General features: G+C 40.6%; 1 protein-coding gene across 26 annotated transcripts in view; it reads right to left on the bottom strand.

Moving 5' to 3' along the window:
- The window catches only part of FHIT (fragile histidine triad diadenosine triphosphatase), a 1,535,374-nt gene that overhangs the window by 305,548 nt on the left and 1,214,416 nt on the right, over positions 1 to 15,410 (bottom strand). For all 26 annotated transcript variants that reach the window (XM_044933638.1, XM_044933642.1, XM_044933643.1 and 23 more), the window contains 2 exons: positions 3,570 to 3,715; positions 2,164 to 2,193 (listed from right to left, as the gene is read on the bottom strand). In XM_044933638.1, the coding sequence (XP_044789573.1) occupies positions 2,164 to 2,193; positions 3,570 to 3,715 (176 nt within the window). The remainder of the gene's footprint in view (positions 1 to 2,163; positions 2,194 to 3,569; positions 3,716 to 15,410) is intronic.

Here is a 15,410-nt window from a genome sequence, read left to right as displayed (position 1 = left end):
TCTTTTAGCCATTTAATATTACACAAAGGGTTTGAGATGGCCCAGCTAATTCATATGGGAGAAATCCTCTGATCACATAGGAAACAACTGAAAGATGTCCAAAAGAATATAATCTACCAAAAACTGAAAAGAAAATAAAAAATTTCCAGTAACTGTAATCTAAAAACAAACAGCTTAAGCTAAAATACAATGGTAATAATGATAAGAACCACACTCAACAATTTATATCTGAGTGCTATACTCTGAAAACTACTCCATCATCACCACCAAAGCTAACAAAATCATTAAACATTTTGGCCAGATCACTGGGACAGGAAAAAGTTGTCATTACTAGGAGTCAGAGAGTCTACAGCCATGGTAGTCAGCCATACTAGATTCGGTGCTTGTTGGGTTTTTTTGGTGTTTTTTTTTTTTGCTTCTTTTTTAAGTTTTATTGCCATTTTTAATTGAGATATAACTCAGATAACATAAAAGTGTCCATTTTCAAATGCACAAGTCAGTAGGTTTTAAAAATATTCAAAATGCTGCCAACTATCACCACTAATTCCACCACTAATCATCCCCAAAAGAAACTCTTACTCAGTACTCATTTCCCATTCCCTTCTTCCTACAGCCCTTGGTAACCACTAATCTACTTTTTGTCTCTATTCAGTGCCTGCTTGTCTAGGAAATATTTTAATGTTCCATTCAGAATCCTGAAATACCGTTTGAGATCGTATAACCCATATACTCATATACATTTCAGCTGTGTATCGTTTGTGCACTCTATCAACCTGCGCCCGCCTCTTGACCAGGTCTGAATTTCTCCCGTTACTCCTATGCCTTTGCAGCATTACTGTGAATGGCTGAAGGAATTCCATTAAATGGATACTGCATGAAGTAAGCATCTAACTCATCTGCTAGTTTGGGGATTTATATTTGAATATTGATTTTTTAAAAAAGTCTAGCAACTGGGTCTCTGTATTTCAAAAAACAATTTCAAAATGAAGCTACTCCTATTAGACTGTTGTGGGGTTTTTTGTTTTTTTTGTTTTTTACCATTTGCATGTTTGGAAGCCAGGCACAGAGGCTGAGAAAAGCTGAGAATTCCATCTTTATCACACTATGTGTCTGGAGCAAGCCTAAGCTCTTTTTTATCATAAGGAATTACATTTGCTCCTTAAAGAACTTCCCAGATATTCTATGTTAAAAGCCCCGTGGTAGCTGTGTTAAGCATTTTACAGCCACATGCAGATGAGCATCAAAAGCACATTAAGTTTATTTGGCATTGCTTGGAACCAAGCATTACCTTACTTGCTCACAGCCAGTCTCAAAGCCATAAAACCTTATTTTACAAAAATGTAACATTAACACCCCAGTTAGACTTGCTTCTGATTTCTAACATTGAGGTGGGGGAGAAAAAAAAGAACTTTTCTATGATTTTGGCTTAGGAACTAACTGCATAGGAATTTGCATTTGTATGAAGGAGACTGAAACTCAGCTTCAGAATCATCCAGGATTTCATTCTCTTATTTTATTTTATTAAGAAAGCAGAGACTCTCCCAATAAATCCTCCTTCCCTCTTCTGGCACACTTAAAACCCATTTCTGAGCTCCACTAACTACATCACGTTGACCTTTGGTATTGAGTACAAAGGGAGGAAAAGAGTTGGTGTGTGGGTGGAGAGAAAGAGAACAGAGGGGAACACAGGTCGAGGAGTGAGGGGACAACCCAAATGTGGGGCCACCACATGAGCAAGCCCTCTGCTCAACATTAGCAAAGCAACAAAAGACGGCATAGAGAAATAGAAGGCAGTCAGAGGCGTCCCGGCCTCACCAGAGACACAGCAATCCAAACCCGGCATCTGCGCTGCTTCCTAGACACCACCTCCCATGAGCTTCCTGGACTCTGGCTTGCATTTCAGGACTCCATTATTTAGTTTCTGTTTGAGCATTTGGACAGTAATAATTTTACTACAAAAGGTAAATGTCTTGTAAACTAATGGGAAACATATTGCTTGGCAAAGTTTATAATGTCAGGATTTATGGCTCTAATGCCGAGGGTCTCTCTGACCTCGAAGATAACATAGTCAAACAGTAATGTGCTCTAAATGACTCAGTGTGATTTTTTATTAGTTCTCGTAATCACCCCCTATTAATTTGTATGCACATAATAAGCACTCACCTTCACAGTCTGTCCAGCTTCGGGGCCATCCTGGAAACAGAAAAACAAAGAAGAAAAAAAAAAGAGGTGAGAACAGATAGGTGGTATCTCCTGCTTATTCAGAAATAGCGCCCATTAATAATTTAGATCCAATTTCATTGTGTGTTAATTTATAGTTTCCTCAAGGGGACCATGAGCTTCAAATGTGTAGAACCTGACAGTTCTCCATTTCTGTCTGAGAGTAAGTGAGAAGTTATGTATAAAAATGATACAAATTATCCAGTGAGCCAACCCCCTTCCTACTTTTCATGCTCTTTGCTTTTGGCTATGGTTTTAATTCCATTAATGGAAGACTGGAAATGTTTGGGGAGGTGAAGTATCATACCTTTTGGTTATCTTTAAGCCAGATGTAGTTTAATTAATGTCTGATGACTTTAAGTCTCAACTTAGGAAATCTGCTATAAACATAATCCATTGAGCAAGAATATGGGCTCTCACACGGCAACAGCAGGGAAAGTGGGCCCTTCCTAGTGTTCTGACCTTGAGAGAAAAGGTGGAAGTGTTATTCTAGCTGGACTCTTTCCCTATTCTGGGTTCTCCCCTGGGATTTCTGAAGCTATTTCGACAAAGCTATTTGTTGAAATAGTTGAAAATAGGCAAACAATTTCAGTCATTAGCCATGATATAAAGCAAAAGTAAATGTTCATCTGGTTTGGAATAGCAGAACAAGCACTGTTTTTAAAATCAGAAATTTCAAAGTTAAACTAGAACTCTGCAAATTTAGGAAAGCCTTTCGACTCCTAGGACCCAGACTACCTGGGTGAGAATTTGTGCCTGGCTGTAGCCAAGATGAAGCACACCTGTATCATCAGTGGTTTTCAGACGTGTTGGTTCTCAATCCATTAGTGGGTCCTAAAGTCAACCTGATGGGTTGTGATCTGCACTACAGACAAACTACAGACAAAAGAAATCATGCAAGAGGAAAACAACAAAAGAAAAACAAAACTACTGTGTTGGCCAAAAAGTTTGTTTGGACTTTTTCTTTTTTATGACATCTTACAGAAAATCCTTAACGGACTTTTTTGGCCAACCCAGTATCAGGCTGCATGCGTGCTCAGTTGCTCAGTTGTGTCCGACTCTTTGCGACCCCATAGACTGTAGCCCGCCAGCCTCATCTGTCCATAGAATTCTCCAGGCAAGAATACTGGAGTGGGGTAGCCGTTCCTTCTCCAGGGGATCTTCCTGACCCAGGAATTGAACCCAAATCTCCTGCATCTACTGTACTGGCAGGTGGATTCTTTACCACTGAGCCACCTGGGAAGCCAATATTACACTGCACAAAATGGGGAAACATTGTCACGGGAGCGAGTTCAATGTGAAAATGTGAAAAGGATGAAAACTAATTTCTGAGCTCTCTGTATACTCACCTGCATGGAAAACGTGAGCGAGGTGCCCTGGAAATGCTTCTCCACCACCGTGCCGACTCTCTGTGCTGCCTGAAACAAGTCAGCCACTTCTTCGGGACTCATGTCTCGGAAGCGCTCCACTGGCCGGAGGGGACACACGAGGACGTCTGCAGTGAGGTCTGTTAAGGTACATTCTGCTTGCTTTAGGGAACGTTTTCGCCAAGAAGTTTATACCCATAGCACTGAATCAGCCCCAGGGCCTGAACTCACAAAGGCTAAGGGATAAAAGAACAAATATTTACCAACCACTGAACTCCAAGGAGTTCAAACAGAGCTGACAAACATGGCTAATTATACTCTGAAGGAGAAGCTGTGGTGCCCTGAGAAAGTTCTTTTAAGAGAAAAAGACATCAGTGTTCAAAAAGGCTTAAGTGCTGGCTGAAGTAATTATGCCACGAGGCACGATCTATTCTGGACCTTTATCTCCTGAACTCTATTCTGAAGCTCAGTCTTCTCAAGGAGCCAAAGGCTCTGGGTTGGAAAAGCAACTGGAATATTTATTTGGTTTTTCTATGAAGAGCATCATGGTTAAGACTTTAACATCAAAATCTCTCTAGAAAAACAGCTAATGAAAAGATAATAGCAGTTTTCTTTTTTAAAGGAGAGTAGACATTCTGAAAAACTTCATTTATAACAAGCAGATGTGCCACGTGGTTAAGCAATTTAGGTTGTCTGTGCAACTGAAACCATCTTAATGTATTCTATTAGTTGGACTAGTCAACATATTTACATTATTGGTCTGAACAAACAGGAGTCTAGAGAAAAAGGATACATGTTTGATCATTTGTGGGTAGCAAATAAATATTCAATGTCACATCATCGATAACATTTCACTTCCTTTTGGTATTTGAACTCATCATATATGTATGGGCATACACGTAGACACATGTACACATACATATGTATACACACATAAGCTACACTGAATTTCTTGTTTATTTTTCAGGTACCAGCAGGAGAAAAAAAGCTAATGTTCTTTTCTGTGTCTTTCGTTTTTCTTGTTTTAAAAAAAAGCATGCTTCTGCCTTGAGCCAAGGAGCTAAGGGGCATAATAAAACCACAACTTTGCAATTGCTAGTCTCACCAGAATATCAAGCACTTTAGCTCCCCATACTATTGGTAGGACTCAGGGCCCAGGGGGAAATGCACTGAGCTCAGCTGGGCGGGCTTGATTTCCATAAGACAAGGGGGAAAAAGAAGAAGGGAAAACTGATTACTTTTGCTTATAACCAGGAAATTCATGTCAATGGTAAACTAGGAAAAGGAGTATTTGTTTAATCTCAGTTCATTTTTCAAGAGAGGAGAAGGGAGGCCTTTACCCACAGGGCATCTGATACTTAAAAAGATAATTATCCTTCTTTGCAGGGCTGCTTTATTATCATGGGTCAATGAACCGTTTAGAAATGAAGAATTTCCTTTCATTTCCTTTTAGCAGATTGCCAGCCTCCACTCCCACTGAGTTGCTTTTTTTTTTGGTCGTTGTTAAAAGAGACCTTTCCCAGTCTTCCTCCTCTCTGCTTTAATTTACACCCTCCCTTAGGCTCTGACTTCACCAAACCACAGCAAGATGACAACTTTGCAAGCTTCCAACAACATTCATAATTACTGTGGTTGGCAGTGTCTACACACAGCAACTAGGTGGGGAAGGGAATAATATTTTATTTAAACAACTGCTGACTGTGAAAACGGGTGGAATGAATCTGGCAATCTTTGTGTCTAATGTAACTTAAGTAAAATGAATAACATCTAAAACATTTTTCATTTTCAATGTCATAAAAATCGCAATACCTGTTCATTTTGCTTGCCTGGTGCTAAAGGCTTAGCTTAACCTAATGTTTAATGACTCCAGCTGTTTATGAAACTGAACCAAAATGGCTGAATTGAGGTATTTTATCTTGTGTATACCTAACTGCAGGGTGATACATCACATTCATTTATCATTTTAACTGAATATTAGTAATACAACATGTCACAAAACAGTTAAACAGACTTAACACATTCTCATTTAGGTAAACATTTTTCACCAGCCCATTCAGGCAACATTGTCCTGACGTAGTATTCCCGGCAACCCAACCCTTTAATAAAAAGTCATCTTATCTGCAAATAACACACACACACACACACACACATGCTGTTGCTGCTGCTAAGTCGCTTCAGTTGTGTCTGACTCTGTGTGACCCCATAGACGGCAGCACACACACACACATATCTTGATGCAAAAAAAAAAAGTGAAATGGAGATTACTGTCAAATATGCTTACTTCAGCTGGTGGTCATACGTATGATCACTTCTTTATTCTGCTGGGACTCTGAGGATGGCCGCACAGGCATCTAAACCTAGAAATGACCCACACAGGTGGGCTCCACGTCACTCTACAGGGAGGCAGTGGGGCCTGGCGTTACACATAGTGGGGGTCGGCAGCCCCTGGGTGCAGTGTGAGTAGTTGACCTGGCCAGCAGCAGAGCAACTCTGGGTCATTCCAGGCACTACTTGCGTATCAGAAAATCAGGATCAATTATCTTTTCTCAGTTCCCCTACAGCCAGAGCAGAGCCCGAGTCTCACCCTCAGCATAGGCTGCATCCTGAGTGAGGCTTACCCACCGTCCCAGTCTCTTTTTCCTCACCACTCTCCTGTATACTGTGTTGTAGCTGTTTAGTTGCTAAATCATGTCTTATTCTTTGAAACTCCATGGACTGTAGCCCGCCAGGCTCCTCTGTCCTTGGGATTCTCCAGGCAAGAATACTGGAGTCGGTTGCCATTTTCGCCTCCAGGGGATCTTCCCCACCTAGAGATCGAACAGCATCCTCTTGTCTTGGCAGGCAGATGGTTTTCCACTGAGTCACCTGGGAAGCCCATGTATATTAACCATCTGCGATATTTGCTTTCTTTCTGTTCTTCAAACACACTAAGCTTCTTCCTAGATTTGGGGGGTTTTGTTCCAGTTATTTGTTCTGACTGGATCAATTCCCCCTGATCTTCCCATGGCTGCTTCTAATTCAGATCCTAATCTGAATGCCAGTCTCTCAAAAGAGCATTTAACTGCTAGGGTGTTTATCCGCTACCTATAATCACTCTCCCTTTCCCCTGTTTTAATCTTTCCATAGCCCTCGCCACCAGCTGGCACTTTTGTTGCTTCATTACTAAGTATCCAGATGAGAATGGAAGCTCCACACAAGCAAAGCATGTGTCTTGTTTACTGCTAATTTACCACCACCTACAACACCAGAGATACTTAATACGTCTTGCTGGAACGAGTGAATAAACAGCAAACCAGATCTTTGCATCAGACACTCCTGAGTACTAAGATCCTGATCAAACGGTGATGACGTCCAGTTACTTTACAATCATCTACACGAGACTGGGATAGACTGCAATATATGTTTTCTATTCAAAGAAGTTTATCCCTCAGATCTAGCATGGTTAGAATTAATGTTGGATGAGAGCTAGAGAAATGTCAACTCATTTTTAATGTAAACTAAATTTTCATGTGAGCCCAAAGGGAAATAAAATTATAACGGTAAAATCCTTTAAAAAAAAAAAAAAAAACTCTTTTATACCTGGAAAATAGTAGTTCCTACCTAGAATACTCGGGGTCTCAGACAAACTTTATCTATTAAAGCCCATACAGCAATAAAGGCCCAGCATGTTCAAAAATTTTAAAAAAATGAATAAATAAATAAAATTAACTCACAACTCTCATATTAAAAAGAAGAAAATAGCATACTACCCTAAGACAGTGGGTACCATGTGCTACATGTGGTTCCTAGAGAAACAACTCAGGGAAAGCAAATTAATCTTGAAGAAGAGCAGACAGCTCTCGAAATTCTGCTGCCACTGTTTATATGCCAATTGGTTTAAGGTAATATCACAGATGCAACATAATTTAATTTGAAGACTCTTAGGCCTTGTTAGTGGGCAAATCCCATATTACTCATAGGCTGCAAGAGCTCCCTTTCTCCTGGGTCCTCTTGGTGCGTAATTAACACCTCTGAAGAGACTATTCTGCCAACATGCATGATAACCCTCCAAGAAGGTAACCTACTCTGTTGAATTTAATATATTTATCCAGTACTCATCATGTCTGAAAGGCTGTGAAAGAGATTATCAAACAGGATCTAGCCTCACCCTATAATCTAAAGTATAGACATTAATTTAGTAATAACTGTTTTTTTTTTTTAAAGAAGAGAAGATCAACAATCATGATTTAGTTCCTGTGGTAGACCAAGGGATTTCTCATAGCTGAAGAAAGTCAACAAAGGCATTTAAGTTCAGATGAAGTTTACAGTGGACTTCACAAATAGGAGTGAACCAACCAGAGGGTTGGCTGGCAACCCATTCATCCATCCATCCTACGTCTATAGCCTGCTTTCAGTCTGGGGTTTGTGTGAAGATCTAGGATGCCAAGATGAATGCAACACAGTAACTGACTTTGAAGAGTTCACTCTCTATTCCCCCAAACTGTCATGTAGCATTAACAGTCTGTTATGACACAGAGAAAGTGCAGTGTTAGTTGCTCAGTCATATCAGACTCTTTGTGACGCCATCGACTGCAGCCCGCCAGGCTCCTCTGTGGGATTCTCCAGCAGAATTACTGGACTGGGTAGCCATTCCCTCCTCCAGGGGATATTCCTGACTCAGGGGTCGAACCTGGGTCTCCTGCACTGCGGGCAGATTCTTTACCATCAGAACCACCAGGGAAGACCATGATGCAATGAAGTGAAAGTTGCTCAGTTGTGTCTGATTCTTTGAGACTCAATGGACTATACAGTCCATGGAATTTTCTAGGCCAGGATACTGGAGTGGGTAGCCTTTTCCTTCTCCAGGGGATCTTCCCAACCCAGGGGTCGAACCCAGGTCTCCCACATTGCAGGTGGATTCTTTACCAGCTGAGTCACAAAGGAAGCCCCATGATGCAGAGATGAGTGCTATTGATAGAAATCAGTACTGACTGTTGTGGGAGCACAGAGGAGGCAGATCTAAGTGACTAGGGGTCTTAGATCAACTTTTCAGTATGGTCCTGCATTTCCACCTTCTAAAATCAGAAAGTATTTCTCCAAATTTGAACCAGAATATTTTGTCCTTGAAAATGGCCTAGCAATGGGTGCATCAAAGTTGCCGGGCATTCTTCCTTTGGCCAAAATCACTGTTTGGCTTATATGTGTACTCGCTCTCTCGTTGACTTCTTCTTTCCAACAAATCAGTGAAGTACTATTATAATTCCTATTTTTCAGATGAGGAAATTACAACTTATAGAAAATAAGAAATATGTGCAAGAGAGCACATTCCAGATGAGACTAAAAGTAGGATTCAACTCAAACCCATCTGAGTCCAAAGTCCATGTTATTAAGTATAGCTTTGTGATGTTATACTTTTTATAGGTTTCATGACTCAGTCTCTGTGAGTCCTCTTATTAAAAGCATGCCCTCCATTGCCAGAGTCCTGTTCATGGAAGAGATTCATGCTTTTCATGAAATACAAATACACTGTGCAAAACTGCCAAGGGCCAGAGAAAAACTCAGCTTCAAATGAAGAAAGGAGACATATAACCCTACAGTGGAAGGGGGCTCAGTGCTGGGCAGAGGAAGCCCTGAGAATGCCCTTGTTCTACCAGGGAACTGTGAACAATGGGATCAAGAATAAGAGACCTATCTCGTATCAGCAGGAGCAAGCCAGAGGGATACAGAGCCTGTGTTTTCGCCCTTTTTCATCTTTGAGCTTCAGTTTCTTCAAGGTATCTTGGGCTCCCTTGGGCTGACAGATCGGAGGAAGATTAGATATTACAGTCAATGTCAATGAGTCAGGCTGTCAGATGAACTGAAAATCCCATTGCTTGTTAGACAGTCTAATTATTGGGAGCCATTGACTTTCTCATAGCATCATCTGTATCACCAAGGACTATCAAAAACTGGATAATGCCTTTTCTTGCCCTCTTCCTCTTCACTCTCACCACCAGTCCAGAAGTAACTGTCTCTGTCCTTTTGGATGAACATGTAGGGAGTTTTTGTCACATTAAAGTGAGGTGGCAACATTCCAGGCCCTGTGCTGAACTCTTACTGACACACAGCCAATTCAGAATACTCAAAATTCAGGAAAGAAATCAAGTGAAATGCCTAAAGATATTTATTCACCAATAAAACACGAGAATCCCTCCCATGCTACATGTCCTTTTGCAAAGTGACTTTGCTGCTCCTCTCACCAAGAGTTGGAGTCTATTTCCCTTCCTGTTGAGTTTGGGCCGGCCTTTGGCTTGCTTTGATCAGTGGAAGGTGATGAGAGCGTCGCTATGTGACTTCCCAAAGTCAGGCCTTTACAGTCCTTGCAACTTCTAGGGTTTTTGTTGTTGTTATTCTTTTGGAAACCTGAGACCAATGTGCTATAAAAAATCCCTGCTAGGCTTCTGCAGAAAAATCACTAAGTCATGTCCCACTCTTTGTGACCCCATGGACTGAAGCCCACCAGGTTCCTCTGTCCATGGGATTTTCCAGGCAAGAATACTGGAGTGGGGTGCCATTTCCTCCTCCAGGGGATCTTCCTGACATAGGGATTGAATCCGCATCTCCTGCGTTGGCAGTTGGGTTCTTTATCACCGAGCTGCCAAGGAAGCCCCACCTCTGAGCAGTCACCACCCACTGGAGTGTGCTTGTCAGAGGAGGCCCATATATTCTCTCTGGGGCTTCCCATACCACTTCATGAACCAAAAAGAAAAAAAACTGCAAAGGTCTGCTGGAGCTGAAAACAAAATGAGATGCTGTAAAACTGAGAACCATCCTAACTACAGCAAATGATCATTATTGTTGCTGCATTTCTGTTTAAAAAAATTTTTGATAAGTTTGGAATTTGCTCATCAAGAATAATAATTGATGATTTAAAAATAATCTTATGAGCATTTCCATGACGAATATGAACTATTTAAATATAGAGTCATGACAGAGAAATGGAAATGTACTGATTCTGATGATTAATTAAAGAAGACAAGCAGAATATTATTCTCAAAGTTGCTCAGGCTTGCTCCCATTTATTTTTCCATATCTGATCTATTCTAGGGATTCAGAATAGAAAAGTCACTAAAATAAATCAAACCATCAAAATATTACTGATTCTGATGAAGCTGATTAGCATGTGTATGTATGAATATGGAGTAAGTCAGCATCAAATAATATGATGAAGAATTAAGAAAAAAAGAATCAGTCATTCTTCTGAACTAATTAAAAAAATCTGTATTCATCTCTACGAAGATCAGTATGTAGTTTAATGACAAACAAGGAACATTCCAGCTTGTACTGCAGACTTCCGCAGACCCTGTAAAATGAATTATTTGCTCTAACAAATAATCCTAGTCCTTGCAAATATTTAAAATAATTCTTAATTCACTTCAAAAAACACCAGGATGACCATGAAGTATTTTTAAGAAAGATTCAATTAATTTGAGTTAAGTAGCACAGTTGAGAAGTACAGTTGCAGAGTTTTGAATCAAAGTAGGTGGCATCTCAAAAGTCATCTCCTACTCACGATGTAGGCACTTCTGTGACATTTTTTAAATAAGAAAGGTAGAAATATTACCCCCAAAATTAACTAATATAATTCTAAAGAAGCATACTGACAGTTTGGGCCATACCTTTCTTTACTGGATATTAACATATCCACTTCAGTAACTCAAAGAAGACTTCATGGAATATTCATCAACCATAAATATAAATGGCATGAATGTAATTTTAACAAAATTTAATTTCCAGAGTATGATGCATTCCAGGACAATGGAATTAAGATAATGACAGTATTCTGCTTATACCTGGATCTTAGGGCAACCATCTCACAAGTTTGCTCTAGAATTCTCATGTTGTGTCCTGGAGAATGCTTTGAGCCAAAGACACAAGCCCTTAGTCATCTGTGGGAGAAGAATCAGATATCTTTTTCCTGATAGATCTGCCCTAAGCAAACCCCAAAACTTCTGAAATTATTTGGCTGCTCAGAGGGGATAGCCACATTTGTAGGGAGAAGTAAATGGGTGACTTTCACAGTTGAAGCTCAATATTGAAAAAACAAACAATCCAATCAAAAAATGGTCAGAAGACCTAAATATACATATATCCAAAGAAGATGGCCAAGAGGCACATGAAAAATGGTGAACCTCACTAATCGTTAGAGAAATATAAACCAAAACTACCACCTCACACTGGTCAGAAAGGCCACTGACAAACAAACAAACCTGCAAACAACAAATGCTGGAGAGGGTATAGAGAAAGGGAACCCTCTTGCACTGTTGGTAGGAATGTAAATTGATAGAGTCACTGTGCAAAGCAGTATGAAGGTTACTTAAAAAACTGAAAATGGAACTACCATATGACTCAGCAATCTCACTACTGGGCATATACCCTGAGAAAGTGAAAAGTGCAAGTCTCTCAGTCGTGTCTGACTCTTTGCAACCCCACAGACTGTAGCCTGCCAGGCTCCTCTGTCCATGGAGTTCTCCATGCCAGAATACTGGAGTGGGTAGAAAACTGTGATTCAAAAAGACACATGCACCCCACTGCTCACTGCAGCACTATTTACAGTAGCTGGGATGTGTAGGCAACCTAAATGCCCACCAACAGGTGAGTGGATAAACAAGATGTGGTACCCATACATGATGGACTCAGTCAGCCATAAAAACAAAGAGAACTGGGTCATTTGTAGAGATATGGATGGATCTAGAGTCTGTCAAACAGATTGTAGTACGTCAGAAAGAGAAAAATATCATATATTTGAGCAGATATGTGGAATCTAGAAAAATAGTACTGATGAAACTATTTGCAAGCAGGAATAGAGACACAAGATGTAGAGAATATGTGGACATGGGGTGTGGGGGGGACGAATTGGGAGATTAAGACTGGCGTATGTGCACTGCCATGTGTAAAACAGATAGCTAGTGGGAGCCTGCTTTATAGTACAAGAAGCTCAGTGCTCTTTGATGTCCAAGTGCTCTGTGATTAGAGGGGAGGGATGGGGCGGGGTGGGATGGAAGACCAAGAGGGAGGGGACACACACACACACACACACACACACACAGCTGATTCATTTTGTGGTAGAGCAGAAACTAACACAACACTAGAAAACAATACCCCAATAAAAAAAAAAAAGAAATAAAAAACCTCAACAATAACAACCAAAAAAATGAAAGTAAAATGAAAGAGGAGCCTTCACCCAGAAAACATTCTTGTGTGGATTCTTTGGTTAAATTTCACATACTCTGTGAATATTTCAAGGAAAAAGAATCCTATATTATCCTAAGAGAATTGGAAAAGAAAAAAGAAAAAAAAGTTACATGCTTATATTAAACTAAGTATGTGGGGGAAACATAATATCAAAAGGGAAGGAAAAAATAACATAACACTTGCTTGCTGCCTACTATGTCCTAGTGATAATCAGCAATCCTTTGAGGTAGATAATATCACCCTTATTTTCCCACATTCAAACATAAAGAACAAAAAAAGTGAAACTACACATCCAAGGCCACGCAGTAATAAGGTGAAAAACCTAAAATAGGGCCATGCATGAAAATCATCCGTGCTGTTTTACTGCCTCCCAGGGTCACAGAAGTCTCCAGGCGCCTGGTTGAGTCTTTGCTACCGTGCTTCCCCAGAACACTGCTCCCATGAGATGTTAATAGACAGGACACAAGAGAAAACAAAGCATTGGTGTGGTCAAAGAAAGTTAAACACTGAAATGAGGTAAAACAGGTTTCTTTACAATACAACTCATCAAGATAAACTATGTACTAATGTGTATTTCTGGGAGAAGGCAATGGCACCCCATTCCAGTACTCTTGCCTGGAAAATCCCATGGATGGAGGAGCCTGGTAGGCTGCAGTCCATGAGGTTGCACAGAGTCGGACACGACTGAGCGACTTGACTTTCACTTTTCACTTTCCTGCATTGGAGAAGGAAATGGCAACCCACTCCAGTGTTCTTGCCTGGAGAATCCCAGGGACGGGGGAGCCTGGTGGGCTGCCCGTCTATGGGGTTGCACAGAGTCGGACACAACTGGGGTGACTTAGCAGCAGCAGCAGCAATGTGTATTTCTGACTTCAAAAAAAAAAAAAAGAGAGATACTAAGCAGTTTTTCTTATATTTTTTTAATAGTAAGACTACTTTTTTGGGTAGAATATTGTATACAACAAGTGTTTCAGAGGAATTTTGGTCTACTGAACCTCTTCTGGGAATACTGAGCATCCTTTACCTATACCAAGAGATAGATGCCTGAAGATTTCTGTGTTGTAACCAAAAAGCAGAGCACATATCCTAGTAATATGAGCAAAGCAAGAGGGCCTTCTGCTTCATGAAATTCACTGGGAAGCTGAGCATTAAAATACATTGAATAGGACATGGCAGTTGTTGGTGCAAAAGGCTCACTATTTCTATTTTTGTCAGGTCTAGGCATGTGACAGGATTATACTCCCTGGATCCTCATGGTTGGGTAAATTGAAGGAATTCCAGCCAAGGAGTCGTGAGCTAAAGTGATTATGTCACTTATAAACTAGAGTATTTAACTGCCAGTATGAGCCCTCAAAGCTCTTCTCCCTTCTCCAAGCCAACCAGCAACGTCACTGTGTCTTTGGAACAAGGACTAGGACCAGCTAGCCAGCGGGGTGGGGCTCTGCTCATCACCTGTTCTCCTAGCACAACACCAAGTTTAGGAAATGGGTTTCCTCTCTTCTGCTAACTCCAAGTAACCTGTGCAGCTGCTTAGAGCAGTCTGTTGAAGAGGACTCTGAGGCCTTGGTAGGGATAAGGAGGGAAGAATGAGGAGATTTACTAGTTCAGTGATGGACAGAGAAACTGGCGTGCTGCAGTCCATGGGGTCGCAAAGACAGGATTTAGCACCTGAACAACAACGAGCAACAACAGCTGCCATGAGGGAAGGAAGAATATCAGCCTACAAACAAACGATCTGCCATTCTCTAATTAGGGCAAAAGGAGACTATTTCCAAGACTCTTTTTCCTCTTCCTTAACAATATGGAATCATTTCTAACTCTTGCAACATCTCTAAGTAATTGTTATGAAAATTCAGTATTCTTGGTATGGTCCCAGAAATATACAGAAGCAAGTGAACTTTAAATAAGTATGGTGAGGAGAGTACTGACAAAGAAATTTACTGCCACACAGAAGTATCTGTCCATAATGTGCCAGCGTGGGCATAAGAACACAGCATAATGACAATGCCACAAAAATGCTCTTAGGTGCTAAGAGTTGGAGAAGAATTTCAGTAGAAGAGGAATGAAGTACACTCAGCAGCTGAAAGAAATATTTAAGGATCATTCCCAATGAGAGATTTAAAAAAAAAAAACAAAAAACCAACCCACATATACACTCTGCTGTGAGAATCACTTCAAAAAGTCTGTGAAAAGCTTTTTCGTCTAGTATAGATCAGAAAGTAATGCTAAAGATCTGCAATTCATGGGAGAGCTGCTGGAAAACCACAAGCAACATAAATAATTTAATAGCGCTTTACCATGCACACATTTATATTCTACCCAGTTTGGGAATAAGGAGAGCTCACGTTCAGTGTCTACTTCTAGAGGGTAGCCAGATCGAAATCCAGCTGTCTCCCTGTAGACAGCATCCACCCAGGGCAAATTCCACCAGGTCCTGAAAAGCATGGATTTCAGCTTCAGGCTTGTTTATGCCCCTCAAAAGCCACGGAAAATTCCATTTCCCAGGAGATCTTTAGTGTGGATGGACAAGTCAATGAAGCACCCTAATATCACAGTTCACATACTATGTGAAAGCAAAGAGCAAGCAAGTATGAATTATAGAATAGCAGA

Source organism: Bubalus bubalis, chromosome 21 (assembly GCF_019923935.1).
Source record: "Bubalus bubalis isolate 160015118507 breed Murrah chromosome 21, NDDB_SH_1, whole genome shotgun sequence".
NCBI lineage: Eukaryota > Metazoa > Chordata > Mammalia > Artiodactyla > Bovidae > Bubalus > Bubalus bubalis.
The sequence above is the reverse complement of the archived record's forward strand: the minus strand, read 5'-3'. Positions and strand labels throughout refer to the sequence as shown.